The sequence below is a fragment of the Stigmatopora argus genome, chromosome 5 (assembly GCF_051989625.1).
Source record: "Stigmatopora argus isolate UIUO_Sarg chromosome 5, RoL_Sarg_1.0, whole genome shotgun sequence".
Taxonomy (NCBI): Eukaryota; Metazoa; Chordata; class Actinopteri; order Syngnathiformes; family Syngnathidae; genus Stigmatopora; species Stigmatopora argus.
Window position 1 is genome coordinate 1,246,250 of NC_135391.1, and position 23,575 is coordinate 1,269,824.

Consider the following 23,575-nt stretch of genomic DNA (forward strand, 5'->3'; position numbering starts at 1 on the left):
CGGGAACGTTTCCCTCGAGCGGGTGTACGCCGGCCGGATTGAAGTCGGTCCATCCGAAGTAGAAGCGCTTGCCAGATGGGTTTTTCCAACAAAAAAATGTTCCAACACGTAAAAAAAGAGATCTTTGTCTCACTTTTGTGCATATTTAAGAAATGCAGGGTTTCTATGGAGTTGAATTCCGATGTTCCACATTCTTCCATTTCACTTTTTTAAATGGGAGTGGTCGTATCTAGTCACATTAAATGTTGGATTGGATTGGATAACTTTATTCATCGCGTATTCAGGAAATTTTGTTGTCACAGTAGCAAGAGGGTGAAAATACAGACACAGAAAAAGACATTTTAGACATAAATAAATAGGTAATAAGTAAGTTAATAAATTAATTCATGAATAAATATATAAATAAATAAGCGTGTTGCTGATATATATATATATATATACATATACAAAACATATACACATATACATATACAAAACAAATACAAAACATATACATATATACATACATACACATAGATGTACATGCATGCATACGGTAGGTCTTAACACTCAGCCATTTGTTTTGTTAAAGTGCCTTTTTAAATGTAACTGTCATAATTGATCGTCCTCTTTTCAGTTTTCAGTCGTTTCAATTAAGTATGTGTGTATGAGTGTTTAGCGACTCAGGCTCGCAGTTCTGAGGTCGTGGGTTTGATCCCAGGTGGCTCCTCACGGTTTGCATGTTCTCCCTGGGTATTGCAGTTTCCTCCCATGTCCCAAAAAACATGCATGCTAGGCTAATTGTACGCTAAATTGCCTCCTAGCTATGAGCGATTTGTTTTTTGTCTGCTTGTGCTCCGCGATTGGCTGGCCACCCATTCACACTAGTTAGCAGAGATAGGCTCCAGCACCCCCCGCCACCCCTGTGAGGATAAGCGGTTCAGAAATACCAAGTTCCGCTTCAATTGAAACGTGTCATTTTACAACTTATTTCCGCTAATATTCCTCCAATCTCCGAATAATGATGTCATCACTGGGGGCCGTGGTCATTTAAAGAAGAAATAGTCGGGATTAATGTATTATTGTGCAGCTGTCCCCTGAAAAAATGCTTTTCCAAAAGACTATTTTTAGCATGAAAACAAGCCCTAGCTGGTGCTTTAATTTAATTTAATCCTGCTTTAAAACTGCTGCCAAAATTGATTTATTCCACATTCTCAAAATCTTGATCATGATGACACAGAATAGAGAAAATATAGCAAAAGCCAGCCAAAGCAACCATTTCCTCCAAATAGGTCAGTTTGAATGACGAAGAAATCTCATGCAGACTCTTTCTAAGCACCTTTTTTAGGGGGGGCGGGGGGGGGGGGGGGGGCGAAAAACCATAGAGAAGATCCTGCAGTGGATCTCTCGCATAATAAATATATCCACGTACACAAAGTGTACAGTGTCGGGAAAGAGGACTACTGCCCCCCGATGTTTAGGATTGGTATCACGTGCAGATGCTCCTGTTGGGTGCAATGAAATGCTACTTAACTTAACTTGACTTAAAATGATAGCCGAGCAGGGCTGGCGATTAGCGGGGTGGCTGGGGGGAGGGCCCGGGCATCAGGGGGGCTGGTTGGTGGACTTCAAGGGGGTGTGGCTTGGTTAGGGCGGAGTAGAAAGCAAAACGAGGGCTTTCAAGTCGTGTTACGGTGTTGAAATATCTTGGTATGAGTATTTAAATATGTCAACTACAGTGCAAATCACATTTGCAAAAAAACTGGCTTGTGGTTTTTGAAATGTAAATTCACCAAATTAATCTATTGTGATTAAACAACACATTTGCAAAGACTGCATTTAACCATTAAATTTGCTTTAAAGATATAAGTGGCTATAACGTCGAGACACCAAATTTTTCAGTCTTATTTTAATTAAAAAAAAAACACCGTCTTATATTCGGGTCAACTCTGCTGTGATGTCACAACAAGAATTGGTGGGGAAAAAGTTGGCGTTCCCTGATTCATTATTTTGGGTTGGATAGCAATAAAAAAATAAAAAAAACACCCAAATTTGTAAAATGACATGAGTGCCGTCATTTTTTTGACCCTATGTTCACCATGTCATGTCATCTTTTTGATTTTATGAAATATTAGAGGGCTGTGTGGGTTCCCTTTCGTGGTTTTCTCTTGGCGACAGCCTCTTGAAAAGGTGAAGCGCAACCCCCACGCCCCCTCGCGCGCCTTCTCTCTATACAAAGTGTAGCATAAATCCCACACAACGCTAGAAAGGAGGCGGAATCGATAAAAACATGCCACACTGGCCTCTTTCTTTCTACTTCGAGCTCGGAAGACTGACGCGAGCTGTCCGCGTTTGTGTCGGAAAAGGGAGGCGTTGGAATAGAACCAACAATTATTTATATCCTTTCTTAATACAGCTCTTGTCGACCTTGCCGATATTCTCCACTCAATTAAATAAATCAGATGTAGGTACAGTCATACCTCTATTTACGAATGCCTCTAGGTACAAACGTTTCAGGTTACGATTTTTTTTATGCAAATGAGTGACTGGAGATACAAAAAAGATCCAAGTTACGAAATCCCCCAAAAAGTTAATGCATTTCCTTTGCCGTTATTTTATATTGAATTCCCCTTATTAAGCCATTAAAAACCGTACAAATGCAAAGTGGCACATATTTTCACACACACACACAGGGCACACGTAAAAGTCTAAAAATGTACTACAAAGTGGACGGCTTTCGAGGAGATATTTCAACGGCGCAGGGCACATATTGGATTGGATAACTTTATTCATCCCGTATTCGGGAAATTTCATTGTCACAGTAGCAAGGGGGTGAGAATACAGACGCAGCAAAAAGACATTTTAGACATAAATAGATAGGTAATAAGTAAGTTAATAAATAAATATGCTTTATTTATTTTAAGACATCAATAAATAATTTCCTTATAATTTTCTCCGAATTTTGTGTGTTCCTCACATCTTTCATACAAAATTGGGACACTTTGACCAATTTTAAAGGGTTTAATTGGTAGTGGTGTGAGGACCGAGGTAGGAATTAGAGAATTTACATATAAAGTACACCTCTACTTACGAAATTTTCAAGTTACGAAAAAATTCTTGGAACCAATTAATTTCGTAAGTGGAGTTTCCACTGTACTTTATTTTGTTTACGGTGAGATCAATTTGGTTACAAAACTAAATGTATAAATTGACAGGTACGCATATTCAATAATGTTCTCCTTATTTGCTGCCGGTCAATAAAAACGTCAATTTGGACACCGATAAAATTGAAAACTGATTGTGAGAGGGAATAGTTGCCTTTCTGCGACCGGTCCCGGGTGTAGTTTGCAGAAAGCTAATATTGGTATTTTTGGGAAATGGCTTCCACAAAACACAAAAAAATCTGAAAACTAGGTCAAATCCACAAAATTCCCAGATTTGTACCTCAATGATTGAGATGACGCGGTCATTTCGTGCATGATTCGGCCTATGAATGGCGTCCGATCCATTTAAATTCCTCAACTGGTACTTTGTTCTTTTATCCGGTGGCGTCTAATTGGTGCTGAGGCAAGCCTATTGCTTTCAAAGGGAAAACAGCCAGCATCTCAAAGAGCCCACATCAAAGACTTTCAATAATCTATAATACATGGACGCCTCTCATTGGCGCAGAAAAATAGGTTTAGGTGTGGGGGGGACGGGGGGGACGTGACACACAATGGCAGACGTTGAGAGGAGTTGCTCGTTAATTGTTTTGAGGTCGCACGTAAAAATGATGTAAACATTTGACACCGCTAATTCATTCAAAATGCAAGTTTACCTCACTGCGTAATATTCATGTAGCGAATCTGATTTTTCACAGTCCAAAAAACAGTTGCAAAATAAACAATTGCCACAACACGAAGGTAAATTGGCCAAAAAATGAATGCAAATAGCCAAAAAACAAACCGCAATTGGCACAATTCTAATGGACTTTGGCCAAACCATAAGTGTTAAAACTCCAGGTGGCATTCTGAAATAAAATGAACTATTATCATTTGATTTTAAAGTTGTAAATGCAATCTTGCAGCAGGGTAATTGCTTCAAATGGTGGAATTCACATTTCAATATCGAATTTGTGTTTTAATGGAAAAAAAATCCCCCGGAAAAAAATCTGTGATGTAGTGAAACCGCGAAAGTTGAACCCGTGATATTTGAGGGATTACTGTATTTGTTTATATCCTTTCCTTTGCTACTGTCATTCCTTGCAGATCTTGTTTATAATTAAATATAATCATCATATATAGATTAATAGGGAATATTAATAATGTATACGTTTATTTCTTTGCCATAGATGCCCAAGGTACCATCAAGTAAACAGACGTCATCGGGTCCGATCATCTCATTTTAAGAGGATCCTGAAGTGGGTATGTACAATGAATGGTACCTCTACTTACTAAATTAATTGGTTCCAGAATTTGTTTTGTAACAAGTAGAGCAGCATTTTGCATTGAATTAGCATCATTGGTTATGCAATCTTTAATACTTGCTACTAAACCCCTTTAAAATGAGGTAGGCCAGTTTTGTAGAAAATATATTTGCAAATGTATGGATGGGTGCAAAAACAGCGAAAAAAATCTGAAAGCTATTTATTAAATGGCGCTACATGTAATCCCTCGATTATTGCAGTTAATGTAGACCAGACATGGCCGCGATAAACGAAAAAATGTAGGGTCACCCCTATTTTTAAAAATAGAAATAATTGTAATAATAATAATTTGAACAATAATAATAATAATTTGAACAATAATAATAATTTGAATAATAATAATTGTCATAATATTTTTTATAATAATTTGAATAATAATAATTTCAAAAATAATAATAATAATTTGAACAATAATTATAATTTGAACAATAATAATAATAATTTTAATAATAATAATTGTCATAATATTTTTATTATTATAATTTTAATAATATGTTGTTATTATAATAATAATTGTCATAATATATTTTTTAATAGTAATAATTTTAATAATAATTTTATAATTATAATAATTTTAATATTTTTATAATATTTTTAATAATATTTTATAATATTTTTTAATAATATTTTATAATAATAATTTTAATAATATTTTATAATAATAATATTTTCATAATAATAATATTAATTGTAATAATAATAATAATAATAATACATTCTGTGTTGCGTCCTAGTAGCAAGCGGAAGACAGGGGTGTGGCTTCCGCTTGGGAGTTTCAGCGTGGATTTTCACATTTTTATGAACTTACTAATAAATGTAATTAAAAAAATTGAATGAACTATTCGTCTGCCCTTGACGACAATGGCAATAACAGCCAAACAAAAAAAGCAGAAGTCTATTTCTGGGCTTGCCAGCCAATCAACCGCAAGACACAATGAGACAGAGAAACAATACATTTTTTTCCAGTCTTCAATGACCCAAATTCACAGCGAGAATTCCCATAAAACGGTAATGCGCGAGGAGACGGAGAACTTCTCCCAACAAAGTCCACGCACGATGTCGAGGATGGCCTGCCTGGCTTTGACGATCCAATTGGCAGCGAATAAATCCATCCGTTTTGCTCGCCATTTTCAATTGTTCAGCCCGTTTCACGTGGCGGCAATTCGGCGCTATTAAGCCACGTGCGAAAAGCGATTGCTGGGTCGCCGCCAGGCGAGCAAGCGCATTACCTTCGGGCGCGCTTTCACAATTTCGTCGACGACACAATCACGTGCGACCATGCGGCGCTCGACTCCGGGAACCCGAAAGGATGTCGAACGCAAAACAAAGTCAACTTTCATTATGTCAAGCAAATGAGCCTCCATTACGGAGCGCCTGGCTCGGAATTTTCCGTTATTTCGTTACTGACTCGTGGCCTACAAAATTATCTGAACGTAAAGTGCAGCTGTCTGCGCCAAAGAATTTGGCCAAAAGGCACGTCTGGCATCAAAAGGAAGGCGATAGAACATATTAACAATAGCAGCTCTCCGTTAAAAAGTTGAGCGAAAACTTAAGCGTCGGAATTCTATGATGTATTGAGCAAAGTCTCGTTTAATGATCTTGGAAACAAGTCGATTGGCCCAAATTTGTGGCGGTAATTATCACGAGGACACGTTGCTATAAAACAAGTAGAGCGTGACATGCTCATAAAACAAATTGTATTTTGTATTAAATGCAATTAACATTTTCATCATGGACATTGAATGGAGTATTTCAAAAAGGAAAAATGTTGTTTTGCTGCTTAGATAATTTGTTGGTTTTGAAAGTGTTGTATTTACTGTATTTTTTTGCATGTTAGCCGCCTCCGCGTATAAGCCGTACCCTTAAAATGGCCTTAAAATGGTTAAATCTGACAATTTCCCTCATATAAGCCTCCCCCTGATTCACAATTTTCACCTCCATATTCATGGTTTTAATAGGGAGTACAAATGTGTTACTTTGAAGGGAACATTTTAAGAAAAATCATCACACTTGGTATTTCTGAGATACTGTATAAATCGATTTCTGGATTCCGAAAGGGTGTTGCCTGCACGTAAATTCAAATTCAAAAAAGAAGTCATGTGATCAGTACAACCAGGAAGTGTGTCCGTAGCGGTCTAGTTTGTCATCCCTAGGTAAGATGGCGAGGCCCTGAGCGAGCAATGGCAGTCAGTTTTTTCATGTTTTATGCAAGATACGCTTTTTTTTCTTGAATTTTATTCATAGATGTCAAAATTTATTTCTTGCGTTATGGCGTTTGGTCATTGTCACGTTGCGGTTTTGTGCACATATAAGCCGAACCCTTGATTCAGTCATCATTTTTTTGGGGATAAATATGACGTATATGTGAGAAAATACGGTAGTTTGTTCTGGGAGGATGCACTGCCCTCTGGCGGCCAATGAGGAAGTACAGTAATCCTTTGAATATTGCGGTTAATGTAGACCAAACATGGCTGTGACAGGTGAAAAATCGCCAAGTAGGGTCACCCCTATTAAAACTTTTTTTTAGTAATTAATAGTGGAAAAAAATGCAAATTTGTGATAAAGCAAAGCCGCAATAAACGAGGGATTACTGTAGTTCTTCAAAATCCGGTACATTTTTAAAATACCCTTTTTTTACCCAATTCTAATCCCCTAAAAACAACGTAATTAGGCCCGATTATTAATTAGGACACATTAACAGACTCTAATCACCTTATCAAGATGCATTGTGGGTATCATTATCCAACAAAAGGTCCTTTATTTAGTACCATTTAAACGAAAACAATTATTTGTGCGTTGTACCTGCCTCTAAAAAGAAGAAGAAGAAAAAAATCGAAATATCTACTTGTTGACAATTTGACGAGCCCCGTCAGAGCACTGGAGATGCCCACTCGATGGGTTCGAGTACTTTGCAGACCAGGGGACGATAAAAACGAAGAACGGACATAAACATAATGGCGGATAGAGCCAGCGAATGGGAAAGGAGGGAGGAATAAAAGAAGGGAGGAAAAAAAAAACGTGTGGCTTTTTAGTAGAGCGGTCTATGGAGAAGTTCCCTGGAGGTCAGTCTGCGTTTCAGCTCCTTCCATATTAGCACTCGCTCTTTTTGGGCCCCCTTCATGAAGCCTCGGTTCTCCTGGGCCCTCCGACTCAGGTAGGGCATCACCTCGTTCACCGGGCCGTAAGGGACGTACTTGTAGACGGGGAAGCCTGCTTGACCTGGAAAAAAAACGTTAAGAGATTAACGGGGCAGACGCTTTTCTACGGGAAAATTGTCTATCCTAGGCAATATGATTGGTATTGCCATTCACGCGTCCCAATGAACCCCGATACAAACGTAATACGCTACTTTTTATTGTCACGTTAGGGCACAGGTGTCAAAGTGGCGGCCTGCGGGCCAAATCTGGCCCGCCGCATCATTTTGTGTGGCCCGGGAAAGTAAATCATGAGTGCCGACTTTGTGTTTTAGGATCAAATTAAAATGAAGAGTATAGATGTATATTAAATTTCCTGATTTTCCCCCTTTTAAATCAATCAGTCATTTTTTAATCCATTTTTTCTGTTTTTAGTTCAAAAATCATTTTGTAAAATCTAAAAATATATTTAAAAAGCTAAAATAAACATTGTTTTTAGATCTATAAAAAAACGGGATATTCAGGGCTTTTAATCCATTTATTAAAAAAATCTAAATATTATATCTAAAATGGCCCACGTGAAATCAAGTTGACGTTAAAGCGGCCCGCGAACCAACCCAAGTTTGACACCCTTGCGTTAAGTGATTAACGGGGCAGCCGATAATACAATATGGGCGATTATTGCAATTTTTTTATTGTCACTTTAGGGGGGAAAATGAATCAAAAATGGACATAAAAGTACAGCAGTTTATATATAAATTATGTCAATTTATTTCTGAACCCTCATTCAGCCCATACATAAACACGTTATATATGTTTGTATATCGTTGGGCTCACATTCTTTATATTTATATTTTTTAAGTTGTGGTTTTGTTTTCGTTAGTTTGCATTTTCCCGGATTTCTGTCTTGAAGGTATTCAAAGTTTAATGTTCGTTGAAAAATTCTTAGTCTTTGCTTTCCTGCACGTGGGTGTCGTAATATTTTGTGCTTTTTCGATTATCACATTCGTGCCTGGTCTACATTATCCGCGATATTTGTATATCAATATTACTGTATCTATATCTTTTTATATGCTCGCTCAACCCCCAAAAAACATGTCTTTTTATTTTTTACTGTGGCATCCAGAGTTAAATCATTGATTGCCATTGACATCCGGCCAAAAATCCTTTTCTCAATCAGGTTTCAATTTATTTAAAACCACCCGTACACTCTATTCCATTGTCAAAGGCCTAAAAACCACCCCCCTAAAAATCGAACATCTTACAAGAGATACAAGATCCCTTCAGGCGGAGCGGACAACTTCCCGCTCGCGGGTTTGATTGACAAACAACAAGGCCAGAGCTGACGGAGACAACTCGTCAATAGCGAGGCGACTCGGCCCGTCTGTCACGAGGCAGGCTTTGGAATGAAACCGTCGCATTAAATGCGGGGAAGGCGTGGCGAGGTTAGCCGTGAGTGCGTAAGTGTTTTGCTCACCCAGCGGGAAGCTGATCTGATCACACATGCCCAGTAACTGGCCAAAGAACACTTTGTTCTCCCGGGGCAAGAGACCCAGCTCGTCCATTCTGAGGGACGGAAACATCGGGGAAAAAAAAACAGGAATGATTGTTAAAGTTGGCGCAAGTTTTAACCAAAACGAACCCAAAAAAACGTACCTCCGTAACGTGTGTTTGACGGTGTCCTCATTGTGAGACGCCACCATGACGTTGGCTTTCTTGTTGAGGGCAATCTCGTCTAGTGTGAAATCCAAACATCTGAATGTGGACACACGATTTTAAGGAAAATGTTTTACAATTGAAAAGAAAAATAAACAACCTGGATTCCCTTATGAAACATGGCTTTAATACGAAGCCCTTCAAATCTACTGTTTTTTGACTGCGCTAGTCCCATATGCTAAGCTAACTAAGCTAAGGACGAGACGTCCCGTATAGAAGTAAATTATGCAAATGTTATTGTCGGAAGGACAAAGTCTGGAACTGACCTGTGGTACATTTCATTGGTCGACTCGTAGTCTGGGTTGATGGGGTCCTCGTAGTCGAACTCCAGGGCCCTTTCCCGCTCCTGGTGCATGTAGGCCCCTCGCACCAGCTTGGCCGCAAAGTGCCAGCCCTCCCGCCGAGAAAAATCCACGTCCAAACTTATGTTGTGAAAAGCGTCCTGCGTACAAACATTGACGGACGTTGACCGAAAGAAATAAAAATTCGCGGCAACTCCACTGCCTCGTCGTCTTATCGCGCAGTAGGTCCAAATCAAATTTTCCCGTTCAATCCTGTGCTTTTCATCACTTGCCCTGACAAAAGCCACTTGCATGTCCTCCCTCAGTACATCCCATTTTTCTTAAGGTTTTCCCTTCAAAGTAACACATTTGTACTCATATGGAGGTGAAAATGGTGAATCAGGGTGCGGCTTATACGTGAGAAATTGTTAAATTCAACAATTTTAAGGGTTCGGCTTATACGCGAGAAATTGTAAAATTCAAACATTTTACGGCAATTTTAAGGGTGCGGCTTATACGTGAGAAATTGTAAAATTCTACAATTTTGAGGCCATTTTAAGGGTGCGGCTTTTACGTGAGAAATTGTAAAATTCTGCCATTTTACGGGTGCGGCTTATACGCAAGAAATTGTAAAATTTGACCATTTTAAGGGTACAGCTTATACGCGAGAAATTGTAAAATTCGACCATTTTAAGGCAATTTTAAGGGTGCGGCTTATACGCGAGAAATTGTACAATTCTACCATTTTAAGGGTGCGACTTAAACGCATGAAATTGTCAAATTCAACCATTTTATGGCAATTTTAAGGGTGCAGTTTATACACGAAGCTAGACACGGCCCTCTTGTGGCCAGTAAAATAATCTCCCATGTTTATCACTTAAAAAAAATTAAATGATAGAAATAAAATATGATGAACTAAAAGAGCGGTCACTATTTCAAAATGGCTGCCCTAGTGTTTGTTGATTTTGACGTGGCTTTCTGACCTTCAAGTAGCATTGGTAGGTATTGAAGATGATGGGCTTGTCCTTGTTGTAAACCTTCTGCATTTCCAACGTTAGTCTGCTGATAGCCGGCTGCATGTACGTTTGCTCCGCATCCACCATTAAGCGGACGCCGTTTTTTACAGCGTGCTGGAAAGGGGGGAAAAAATAAATAAATAAGATGATCGCTGCTATTTGACATGTCATTTCTCCCGATCCAACATTCTGAGAAATGGCGTTCGTCAGCGGTGACTCCTGAGAAATGACCTTTGCTAAAATATCCATGCGTTGCAGTATTCTCTTCAATTGTCCTTCATCCTCTTCGGTGAAGTCTTTGAGAAGAGGTTCCAGTTCACCCAGCTGAGCAAAATAAGCGAAAAGACCATTATTTTATTTTGAATTCCCCTTATTATACAATTAAAAAATGGTACAAATGCAAAGTGGCACATATTTTCACACACACACATGGGGCACACGTAAAAGTCTAAAATGTGCTACAAAGTGGACGGCTTTTGGGGAGATATTTCAACAGCGCAGGGCACAATTAATAATTCCTATGCTTAATTTATTTTAAGACATTAATAAATAATTTCCTTATATTTTTTCTCATTTTTGTGTGTTTCTTTACATCTTTCATAACGGAATTGGGACACTGACACATTTTAAAGGGTTTAGTTGGTAGTTGGTCAAAGTGGTGGCCCGGGGGCCAAATCTGGCCCACCACATCATTTTGTGTGGCCCGGGAAAGTAAATCATGAGTGCCGACTTTGTGTTTTAGGATCAAATTAAAATGAAGAGTTTAGATGTATATTAAATTTCCTGATTTTCCCCCTTTTAAATCAATAATTGTAATTTTTTAAGCTATTTTTTCTGTGTTTTTAGTTCCAAAATCATTTTGTAAAATCTAAAAATATATTTAAAAAAAAAAAGCTCAAATAAACATTGTTTTAGATCTATAAAAAAAACTGAATATTCAGGGCTTTTAATCCAGTTCTTTTAATCCATTTATTTTAAAAAAATCTAAATATTATATCTAAAATAGTCCGGCCCACGTGAAATCAAGTTGACGTTAAAGAGCCTCGCGAACCAACCCGAGTCTGACACCCTTGAATTTGAGAATTTACATATAAAGTACACCTCTACTTACGAAATTTTCAAGTTACGAAAAAAGTCTTGGAGCCAATTAATTTCATATGTAGAGGTACGACTTTATATCAATTTTTACAGGGTTTTTGGTGTGTATAGTGTGGACAATAAAAATCATTTACAGCTAGCTAGCGTTTAAGAGCCACGCGTATGAACTACTAACTTGAACATTTGGGACGACAAGCGGTTCCTCCAGGCTGGCTCTGTCCGTGAAGAGTCTTTCCCAAGCTGTGAGGTCCATCGTCCTGCCAAAAAAAGCGGCCCAAAACGGCTTTGTTTTCGTTAACGATGACCATAATAAAAGAAAGAAAAATTGAGAAGCACTGCACTAACTTGACGTGGAAATAAGGGCTACTCTTTCTAGACTACTGGTCATATCATTTGGAAAAATATGTGGGTATGCGCCCCCTCGTAGATTGCACCATGGGGCGTTGCCCACATTGCCCGAAGTAAACCGGACGGGAAGAAAAACGGGATTTAATTGGTCCCGTTGGAGACCACGAATCAAAAACGGCACCTGAAAGTTAGTCACACCGATTCTGGTGGTTTGAAGATATCGTAAACATACTTTTTAATGAAGCATATATGAATTTTGGAAGCAGGCATTGGCAGACATGAGCAAGTGTTAATTTTTGAAAAATGCATTTGTAACACAAGGATGTCTTTTAAACAAATGCAAATACTGTCATTGTTTTTTAAAAGTTTTATTTACTATCAACAAATGTTTTTTCCATCTCTCTTGGTTTTATTGGATCGTTAAAACTGTTTTTTTTTTGTGTTTACCCTGTATTTGCCACATTTTTTGTGTACACTGAGCGGTGGAATTTTGGAAGTGGGCATTGGCAGACATGAGCAAGTCACAATGTTTTAAAAATGCATTTGTAACGTTTTATTTACTATCAAATTTTTTGTGTTTGTGTTTTTTTATTTGCTACATTTTTTGTGTAAACAGGCGTTTTCATGCTAATATTTTTTTTGCCTTGTTTCTGGAATTTTCATTCCAAATACAAATTTAACTCATTAACAAAAATTTTTTACACGATAACCTTTGAATTTTGGCAGGCAAAAACTTTTGGCTTATTTGTCGACTTTTTGGAGTATTTGTCAACGGAGAATTCCTCCATCCCTGTTTTAAAATGCTTAAGAGAACTTGGTTTTAAAATGCTAACTTTTCCAAAATAGGGGCGGTTCTTCTCACCCTGAAGTTTTGTCGCAGCGCGCCGTTAGCGTCCTGACGAAGGCTTCTTTTCCACCCACGCTGCTTAAGAATTCCTTCAAGGACAAATTCCAAGTGAGAAAAAGTAAGTACATTAGCGACGGATGAAATATTGTGAAAAATGATTTATTATTAAGTCTCACCTGAATCTGCTTAACGTCCAACTTTTTCTCCAAGTCGTCCAATCCGTCTTGACCCTGTTTGGAGGCCAGGAAGCTGAAAAAGCGCCGCCATTTGACCAGAACTTCGGAAAAGTGGAGCTTGGAGAACAAATGGAGAAGGTTAGCACGTTGCTATCGCTATCGCTAACAAGTAAAGGGGTTTAAAAAATAAATATTAGGTGGTATTCAACTCATTGGCTGCTAGTGACGGCGATAGACGTTCAATCCAGAGTGACTGGGAGGGCTGGCAGCGATCGTTAGCTGCCAGCCCTCCCAGTTAAAATCGATTGGACGTCTATTGCCGTCATTGGCGGTGAAATCTGATCACTCGCGTGCTGAACTTTACCATTAAAAGGGATTTGATGTCTATAATTTTCAATGGCAGGGAAAGAGTTAAGGGTGACAAACAACAATATATATATATATATATATAATTTATTTCAGTTCATAAAATGTGAAAATCCCCGCTGAAACTCGTAAGTGGAAGCCACTCTTGCTTCCCAACTTGGCGATTTTTCGATTACAGTAATCCCTCGAATATCGCGGCTTCACTACATTGCGTTTTTTTTTGTTAATTAATTTGTTTTGTAAATTGATAAAAATATGAAAATCCACGATGAAAATCGTTAGCAGAAGTCACTCTTGCTACTAGGACTCAGCACTGAAGATTTTTTTTTAAACGTTATAATAGGGGTGACCCTACTTGGCGATTTTTCGATTACAGTAATCCCTCGAATATCGCGGCTTCACTACATTGGTGTTTTTTTCTAAGGGAATTTTTTTGGGGTTAATTAATTATTATTTTAAGTTTACCCTTAGTTTTATTCAAATTGGATTAAAAAAACACATTTTGGGTGTGCTAATTTTCCCTCCTTAAAATCTGAGACTCGCTATATTATCAGGTCCACAACAAAAAACAGGTAATTGCCATTTAAGTCACGTCCCCAAAAAAATATTGTAAAAAAAAATTATAATTTTATCATGATTTTGACACGCAACTCACCAAAAACTGAGGTCTGCCCAGTGCGGTCATTTTGATGGCCGAGAAACCGTCCATGGAACTCCCGCCTAGCGTAAATATTCATTGGTTTTAGTACTGTTGGAAAAAAAGGTATTGTCGCTTATTCGGGTTTGTTTTCTTACCCGACGCTTGAATGCATTTGAGGAACGTTTCCATGTGTTGGTCGCATTTGCTCTCGTCCGCGTAGAAATATTCTTTGGCTCCACCCAGCGTGTCTTTGTGGAGTTCATCTGACAAAAGCGCCAGTACGATTTATAATAAAAGCGTAAATAACGGAATGTATGCCATTTTTGTATTGTAATAAAACGGTAGGCGGGACTGACCTTCCTCGGCACTGGATTGACTGGAGCTAAATAAGAAGAAACAACAGTGAAAATGACATTTTAGACAAATAGATTTTTTTTGTCACGCATTTTCTGAACCGCGTATCCTCACAAGGGTCATGGGGGGGTGCCGGAGCCTCTCCCAGATGACAGGTGGGGGACAACCAATCATAGCTAGGGTTGGGCAATTTAGAGTGTTCAACCAACGAGCCTAGCATGCATGTTTTTTGGAGTGTGGGAGGGAACCGGGGTACCCGGGGAAAACCCACGCAAGAACATGCAAAACTCCATAATGGAGGACCCAAAAAGGATCGAACCCAGAACCCTAGAACTGTCAGCTATTTTTGATCGGCATCCCATATCGATCAACGTCTAAACTTACATTGACACTTGAGCGTGGAAAAAGTGTGACTTATAGTCCAGAAAATACGGTCATTTCAAATTTTATTTCCACTGTTCACGTAAAACTACGACTTATTTTAACAGAACGTGTGAATTATGAATTTGTGTCAGCTGAGCGTTAGCCCCCGTTTGATTGGTTGCTTCTAGCCAATAGTATTAAAGGATCGCGCGATTGCGCAATCACATGATCTCAGTAGCTCATTTTATCTTTTTATTATTATTAGTCTTTCATAATCAAGTCTCGCAGCATATGCGTCACATGACCAGTTTAAAAATGATATATGGTGACCTCATTTTTTTTCCAAAGGTTTGCACAATACAAAATGAATTTACATGAATTCAGTTCCCTGAAGGCGCAATTATTCCGCAATGCAAAACGTGAGCGTCTTCGAAAGTCATAATTCATCCGGCTGACTCTTGTTATTAATAACGTATGGCAAGTTTGAACTTTAAATCAGCTGCCGGTCGGTTGGCCGGCAGTACGTCGCCGTCACTTAAACACTTTTAGAGACGCGTGGCGAGCTTTCTTTGATGGTGACCTTGGTTTAACCCGGCAATCTCGGAAAAAGTAAAAAGGTCGGCGTTATTATTAGCATCCACGCGACAGGTCCATTCGTCTAGTCGGGTGTCCGCCGAATTAAGAAATTAATCATACGAGCACGAGCTCCTCGTGTGACAGGATTCCTAAAACGTAAGGCATCCTTCACGCGGCCAATCACGGCAGAGATATTTGCCGTATGCGGCCGGGAATGCTTATATAATGTGCACGTGGTTACGGTGGGGGATGAGTGTCATTGCAAAGAAAATGGTCGCAATGGAAGGATTTTATGTTATGTAATAATAAATGTCGTCGTTTGAGGGCCTGTCAAACGTGGCAGTTTGGACACAAATGGTGGAGCAACACGTGTAGACAGAATATGATGATGCTAGGAGGTGTAACTGGAGCTAATACGGTAATCCCTCGATTATCGCTGCTTCACTTATCGCGGATTCACTATTTTCACGATTTTTTTTTTTCACTATTACCGTTTTTTCACGACTATACGTCGCACTTAAAAGTCTTAAATTTTCTCCAAAATAGACAGGGCGCCTTATAATCCAGTGTGCTTTATATATGGGAAAAAATGTGTCATTCGTTGAGGGTGTGCCTTATAGTCGTGAAAATACGGTAATTAAAAAAAACTCTTACAGTAATCCCTCGATTATTGCAAATTCACGACTTTGCACTTTTTTTCTGCTATTATTATTCTTATCTTTTTTTTTTCTTGTTACAAAGTTCCTAAAAATATGAAAATCCACGCTGAAAGTCGTAACTAGGACTCAGCACTGAAGGAAAAAACGTTAAGTGAGTCAAAATATGACAAGATTTCAGTTGTGATATTACGAGTATGAAGTCAGAAATGGTGTTGTTATAGGAGAAAAGTTTTAGTATTTCAAAATTGAAAGCATGCAAATGATAGTCGTAGATTGTCATATTACATGGTTGAAATGGTAATACAGTAATCCCTCGATTATCACGGCTTCACTTATTAAGAATTCACTGCTTTGAGATTTTTTTTTCGCTATTATTTTTAAAAAAAAATTAATTTTAGTTCATAAAAATGTGAAAATCCACGCTGAAACTCATAAGCGGAAGTCACTCTTGCTACTCGGACTTAGCACTAAAAAAAAGTTATAATAGGGGTGAGCCTACTGGCTATTTTTCAATTATCGCGGCCATGTTTGGTCTACATCAGGGGTCTCAAACGTGCGGCCCGCGGGCCAACTGCGGCCCGCGGGACGATAATTTGCGGCCCCCGTCTTAATATGAAAGATCGATTTTTTTTTTTTTTTTTTTTTTTTTTTTTTTTTTTTTTTTTTTTTTTTTTTTTACCCCTTTCCCCATGATGGCGCCGTTTAAGTGGCAGCCAGTGGCAGTAGCTCTGTCCACTCATGTTTTTCTTGTTTTACAGCATGTTTTACATGAAAAATTAGAGGGAACATTGACAAGCACCTGCTTGTGGCAGGTGTGATACTGGTGTGCCGATAGCGAGCAATGATGATGTCGTGACCGGATGATTCGCCTAAAGACGTTTCGCCGACGGACGTTTGACAGACGGACAGGTCGTACTAGTATTTGTTAGTTTAATGATTAAATACAAATACTAGTATTTGTATTTAATCATTAAACGCTGTTTTCAGCTGGATTTGACCGAATTTGAGAGCATTTTGAGCCGTTTGGCGAATGGACGTCTATAGACGTTTTTTTGCCTCCATCGCGATATCATCCAGTAATTGTATTTAATCATTAAATGCTGTTTTAGGATGGATTTGACCCGATTGCTGTCATTTTACGGCTCGGTTCTGCTACATCTGCCTGCCCAAGAGTGCTTATTCCCGGACTGCCATTGATGGTAGACGAACATTGATTTTTACTATAATTTGGACAACACCGGCGGCGGGCCGGATTAAAAATCCTAACGGGCCGTATATGGCCCGGGGGCCGAGGTTGAAAAACTTGTACACACACGATCCGGCGGGGCGAGCGTTCGAATCCCGTTTCGGCGAAACCTCCGTTCGGCCGAATGAACGTTCGGTGGAACGTCCATTCGGCGACCTGCCCGTCTGTCAAACGTCCGTCGGCGAAACGTCTTTAGGCGAATCATCCGAGTACCGATGATGTCGCTCACACTGGTACTCAGTGCGCTCAGGGAGGTTGTCTTTCTGCTCAGACCAACAAAAAATTAGAGGGAACTTTGGTTCGGAGCTGAATGAACCAATCACGGTGAGGTATACGGCTCTGGGGGGCGGGACATCGGCCGGGCTGTCCAGTGCCTCGCTCACTCACTCATTCATTCCTCCAATCAGCTGGGCGGAGGAGAAGCCGTGAGGCCGATCACTCCGCTCGGCGCGCACACTCCTCCGCTGCTCTCAGCATAGAACTGAATGAGGCGCTATGATCCGTGATCCAGCCTGTGTCAGTGTCTGTAGCCATCTCCGCGATTGAAACGGAGAGCGAAAGTGCACATGCGCCACAAACCCGCGCGACTGAATGTGAAAGATCAACCCGAGACTCATTCCAAGTGGAAAAACATATTACAGAGCCCCAGAGATGTCTCTTTCAAAGCCTGCCGTGAAGAGAAAGGTCGGTGATGAGCACAGACAGTTTCAAGAAAAGTGGGGAGTGCAATATTTCTTTGTTGAACACAGGGGCACCCCGACGTGTCTCATTTACACTGAAAAAGTTGCGGTGCACAAGGAATACAATTTGAAACGTAATTGTACTATGAGACATGCTGAGGAGTATGAAAAATACCAGGGAGATGAGAGAGCCAACCAGGTTGCCAGTCTTAAAACACGTCTTCTGAGGCAACAGGATCTCTTCAAGAAGGCTACCAAAGACAGTAATGCAGCAGTCAAAGCTAGCTACGCCGTTTGTGAGTTGATTGATCCTGTGCTAAGTGATCCCAAATGGCTCATGGACTTGGCTTTTCTTGTTGATATCACACATGAGCTTAATGTACTGAACAAGAAGCTACAAGGCCAGGGGCAACTTGTCAGTGCTGCCTATGACAACGTGAGAGCATTCTGCACTAAACTTGTGTTATGGAAAGCCCAGCTCTCTCAGACAAACCTTTGCCATTTCCCAGCATGCAAGCCTCTCGTGGATGCAGGCACACCATTCAGTGGTGAGAAGTATGTTGAGGCCATTTCGAAGCTACAGGAGGAATTTGATCACAGATTTGCAGACTTCAAGACACACAAAGCCACATTTCAAATTTTTGCGGACCCCTTCTCCTTTGATGTGCAAGATGCCCCTCCTGAGCTTCAAATGGAGCTCATTGACCTGCAGTGCAACTCTGCACTCAAAGCCAAGTTCAGGGAGGTGAGTGGAGAAGCAGACAAGCTTGGGCAATTTTTGAGAGAGTTGACCCCCAGCTTCCCTAAACTTTCCCGAAGGTTCAAGCGGACCATGTGCCTTTTTGGGAGCACATACTTGTGTGAGAAGCTCTTCTCCACCTTGAACTTCAATAAGTCCAAGTACAGGTCCAGACTTACTGATGAGCATCTTCAAGCTCTACTGAGGGTCTCCACTGCTTCCTCCCTCAAGCCAAATGTAACTGTGAGAAGAAGCGCTGCCAGGTCTCTAGCAGCAAGGAGTAGGCAAGAGAAGCCGTGTTCAGAATATTTCATGTTCAATGTTCCATTCAAGTTCAGAAAGTTAAAGGTTAAAGAGCTGTTAATACAGACATTTAAAACGGAATAAAAATAATTCATTTTCTCTACTTAGCCAGCCAGTGTATATCTACTGTATGCTCATTAGTATTATTTGGTTTTGTATTACTGATTGATTTATTTTTTATTCATCTTCAAGTTAATTTATTTAATTCATTATTTTTTGTTAAAAAATAAAGATATTTGATAACGTTGGAATGTTTTATCAGTGCTTTTCTTGTGGAAATCCGGATGCGGCCCAGTCTCACCCAGACTCGGCCTCTAGCGGCCCCCAGGTAAATTGAGTTCGAGACCCCTGGTCTACATTAACCGCGATATTGGAGGGATTACTGTTTTGCTTTATCTTGCTGTCAGTTGTAAAACTCTTAATATTTTCTCATTTTATTCGACTTATTTAAAATGAAATTTTAAAAAATTCAAAAATAATACCATTTTTGATGACTTTTGTCTATGTCAACGTCACATTTTGGGTCGGACACACGTCACGTGGCCCAAAATGTGTGGGTTAAATTCTTTAAATGACCAAAAATAGTCACTATAAAGGGTTAACTCATTGGCCGCCATTGACAGCGGTAGACGTCAAAGTAGTCTGTTATTTATTTTTTAACTAAATCAACTCCTGTCATGCAATCTCTCTGGATTGCTGAAACGGTCTTATTTTGGGAAATGGAGTCATGCAAGTTCCTTACTCCATTGCCATCTGTGGCTCCTCCCCCTGGCTGATATCCTCCTCCACACTGTAGTCCAACACGGAACCCACGCCAAAAGCCAGGTTCTTCTGGACCAGAGGCCGGATGGCTTTGTGATCCTCGCCCGCCACAAACTGTCCGTAAAACGTCATCTTCATCAGCTGATCGAAGGCTTTTTGACCCAAAACCTTCTTCCCGAAATCCATGATCTGAGCAGAGAGAGAAAAGGGGACGCAGCATTAGCCGTCAAATACGACAGTTTTTTTCCAGACCACTAAATACAAATTTTGTATAAAAAAAAAAAAATCAAAACAAAGCCAACTTTAATTGTTTTCAGCAATTTACATGAAAAAAATGTTAATGTTGAAAGTTTTGGGTTTTTGGTTCGCCATTTTCACTTATAGTGACGTCACGTTTTTAATCATTTTGACATTTCTAACGTTGTCCAAGATGATTTTATGACAATTATTCGTATTTAGAAATCAATGATTGATGTTGGCTTTAACTTTCAGAGTAGATGATAAGCCAAGTGTCAATTATTTTGAAAATCCCGCCTTCTCTTCCTTTTCAACGACATGTCAGTTTAGCTAAAACCAAAACGTGAGTTGATTGGCTGTCTTTGTTTTTGATGTCTTTGCAAGAATTATTCAGAAAAAGGAAGCTAGTATTTAAAAAAAACATTAGCTTTCTTTTTGAATGCGTCGCCTGAAAAATGCCAGTCGGCCCACAAAAGTCTCCCAAAATCTGAAAATCCTCCCGCGATTTCTTCCCTAAGTTTTCGGCCTAAAAGACTAGGAAATATTACACCGTTGACGTCTTGTCGGGAGTATTGGATGACGGCGTGTAGCGCTACGCCACGCCGCCAACGCCGTCGTCCCCGCGCCGAAACGTCTCGCCGTGTTTTGAAAGCAAGACTCTTGCCTGACGTGCAAAAACTTTTTTTTAAAAGCGCTACCCTTCTCGGCAAGTCTCAAGGCAGACATTTCTGTTAAAAAAAAACGGAGACACGCAAAGGCAAACCCGTCCAATAAAGTTTGAAAAGAGGTGATAGAGCGCCCTTATGTATTTATTATTTATGCCTCATGAATGCAAAATGTACTGTCTAAAAAAATGAAAATCTTGAGGGTGCAGACTTTTGGGATGCTTTTAAAGCTTTTTTGTGACCCAGAAGAGGAGCGGCAAGTCCAAATTCTTACGCAATCCAATGTGGGACGCCTGGTTTTATTTATAATTTGTCCAAATTTTATAACAAAGGCTATTATTATGACTTTCCGTATTTATTCGAGTATAACGTGTACTCATTATTTGTGACAACAACAAAAATCAGTCTTTTTCAGCTCATACCATGCTGAACACATTTTGGCCACCAGAGGGCAGTGTTTCACCGGTATCCGTGTATAACGCACCCAAAGTTTGCTTGTTTTTTTTTGTACAAAATGTTGTGCTTTATACTCGAATATTTTTTCAGCTCACACCATGCTGAACACATTTTGGCCGCCAGAGGGCAGTGTTTCACCGGTATCGGTGTATAACGCACACCCAAAGTTTGCTTGTTTTTTTGTACAAAATTTTGTGCTTTATACTCGAATATTTTTTTCAGCTCACACCATGCTGAACACATTTTGACCGCCGGAGGGCAGTGTTTCACTGGTATCCGTGTATAACGCACACCCAAAGTTTGCTTGGTTTTTTTTGTACAAAATTTTGTGCTTTATACTCGAATAAATACGGTCATTAATTTTAAATTGTAAGTCAGATTTTCAGTGTGGTTGAGCTCAGGTAAGACTTATGTGTGTATTTTTTGACAAATACTGAAAAAATGGCTTTAAAGTGGTGTGAAAGATGTGGCCCGTGGGCCGAAAGTGGCACGCCTGGGGTCCAATCCGGTCCGTGGAGGTGTTCTGCCTGACGGGGTGATGGGAAGGGCTCCAGCAACCCTTGTGAGGATAAATTGAAAATGTTTTTTGTTCTCCATTTTAATGTGATTATGATAACGTGTATAGTTTCTTTACAGTTTCTGCAGGACTAAGAAAGTCCCCCAAAAATATGACTTGTCCCCCTCCAGTGCAATTTAACAGTTTTTGCCCTATTTGTTGTTTATTTATTTTGGCCTAATGCAAATTTATAGTCATAAAAATAGTAATATCAAATGACAGTGAGTGTTCTGAGAACAATTAAAGTCACGTGTGGTTATTCTTGAGTGAGTCCAAACCCCTTAAAAATGTCTCCTCTACCCCAGAAGGGTACCAAAATAAACCACCAAGAACAAGATGTACTCACATGTTGCATTGCATAACACATTCTTCACCCAGGCATGTTTCTCATTCATTCATGTGTAACTTGAAGGACTCTGCTGGGTCCAGGAATTTGTTACCGGTAACTGCACGCGAGATGATGTTGCGTGGCGGTCAGTCTGCCCTGATCGTATAACTTTGACATGAAAGAAGGCGAAGGGAAACGATAGCGGCGCAAAAAGAGTCGCTAGCTTGCTGGAAAAACAAGTTGTAACGCGAGAGGTGGGAGTTCCAGACCTGACGCAGATTCCCTCCAGTTTTTGTTTGTCCCCTGTTTAAAAACAAACCATGTGTTTTAGGACTGTTGGTGTATTTTGTAATAATTTTATTATGCCTACATATCCATACTTTGATATTCTGCCTATAGCCGACACGTTATATTGTCCTTGGCATTTTGTGTGTTTTTTAAAAATGTGTACATTGTTTGTTCCTAATCGTACATACGGCTTATATGCGGGTACTACAGGTGTTATTCATCATTTTGGAACTCAAAGCTATTTCTTGGGTACTTTTTCCAAATGAACAACTATCACTTCCCCCTTGCCGGTGGCAGACGTCTGATCCAGATACTCGCTGCCGGACCTCCCAGTCAAAACGGATTGTCCACGAGTCCTAATTGAAATCATCTTGACGTCTATGGCAGTCAATGAGTTGACAACCCGCACTACAAAATATTACACTTTAGTACTGTGTGTTGAATTGAATTGAATATGATTTCAGTTAAATTAATCAATGGTCATTTTAACATTGCAATGTGAATGATTAGCTAATGCAGAACTCCAAAATAATGCCTTATTTCATCATGTGTACTAACTATAATGTCGAAACCAGCATCATCCTGAATTGTTTTATTAGACTCATTTGCATATTGCTATGTTGTGATGGTAATTTAAAAAATCAGTTATAACACAGGACCAATCCATCATAAAGTTGCTGGATTAGCATATGCTAGTTATTTTAGTGATTTCACACTATATTATTAAGGGAATAAGTGCTTTAATACTATATTATTAAGGGAACCTGGTCTTAATAGATAGTCTGGTTGGTGTTTTGTTATTGTTGTTGTTGTTACCTCTTGGTTTTTATCGACCAGGACGTCGTAGGAGCACATCTTGAGGACCACCAGACTTCGAAGCAGCTCCAAGGAGTCCTTGCTCTTGTAAGCCTCTCTGGTCTGCTCAAAGTCCACCGATATTTCACCGTTTGGCCGCCCGGAGAAAGCCGGACGTCCCTCCCCTGCTTCGACGTGCGGACCTCCGACGTCGACGTGCGTGTGCTGGGCCCGAACCGACGCCTCCACCACCGCCATGGGGCTTCCGGGGAGCCGCGGTCTTCGGCCGGTGAGTAGCCGCCTGAGGGGCGCCTCGGCCCGGGCTCGCGTGACACATGCGGCCGGTAACATGAGAGGAGTTCTCTCGCTGGAGAAGAAAAAAAAAGTGGATGAAGCTAAAGAGAGAAGTCACGTTGGAGTGTTTACTGGGAGGGAGTGCTTCTCGTTTGCATCAGGGGGGTGTGCCAGTGACGTGTTTAAACGTCTTTTGTCTTTAATAACA

General features: G+C 39.8%; 1 protein-coding gene and 1 long non-coding RNA gene across 3 annotated transcripts in view; one reads left to right on the forward strand and one right to left on the reverse strand.

The window, feature by feature from the left end:
• The window catches only part of LOC144074418 (uncharacterized), a 79,136-nt gene extending 66,134 nt beyond the window's left edge, over positions 1 to 13,002 (forward strand). For both annotated transcript variants that reach the window (XR_013300292.1, XR_013300293.1), the window contains exons 10-11: positions 4,310 to 4,382; positions 12,884 to 13,002. This is a non-coding gene — a long non-coding RNA (uncharacterized LOC144074418). The remainder of the gene's footprint in view (positions 1 to 4,309; positions 4,383 to 12,883) is intronic.
• prodhb (proline dehydrogenase (oxidase) 1b) lies at positions 7,153 to 23,511 on the reverse strand. The gene is made up of 14 exons (XM_077600836.1): positions 23,095 to 23,511; positions 19,729 to 19,937; positions 14,423 to 14,448; positions 14,222 to 14,329; positions 14,082 to 14,146; positions 13,061 to 13,177; positions 12,900 to 12,973; positions 11,865 to 11,946; positions 10,823 to 10,915; positions 10,559 to 10,705; positions 9,561 to 9,736; positions 9,235 to 9,333; positions 9,056 to 9,144; positions 7,153 to 7,663 (listed from the first exon to the last, which is right to left on the reverse strand). The coding sequence occupies exons 1-14, from the start codon at positions 23,422 to 23,424 to the stop codon at positions 7,473 to 7,475; spliced, it is 1,806 nt and encodes a 601-aa protein (XP_077456962.1). The 5' UTR covers positions 23,425 to 23,511; the 3' UTR covers positions 7,153 to 7,472.
• Between the last annotated feature and the right edge of the window lie 64 nt (positions 23,512 to 23,575).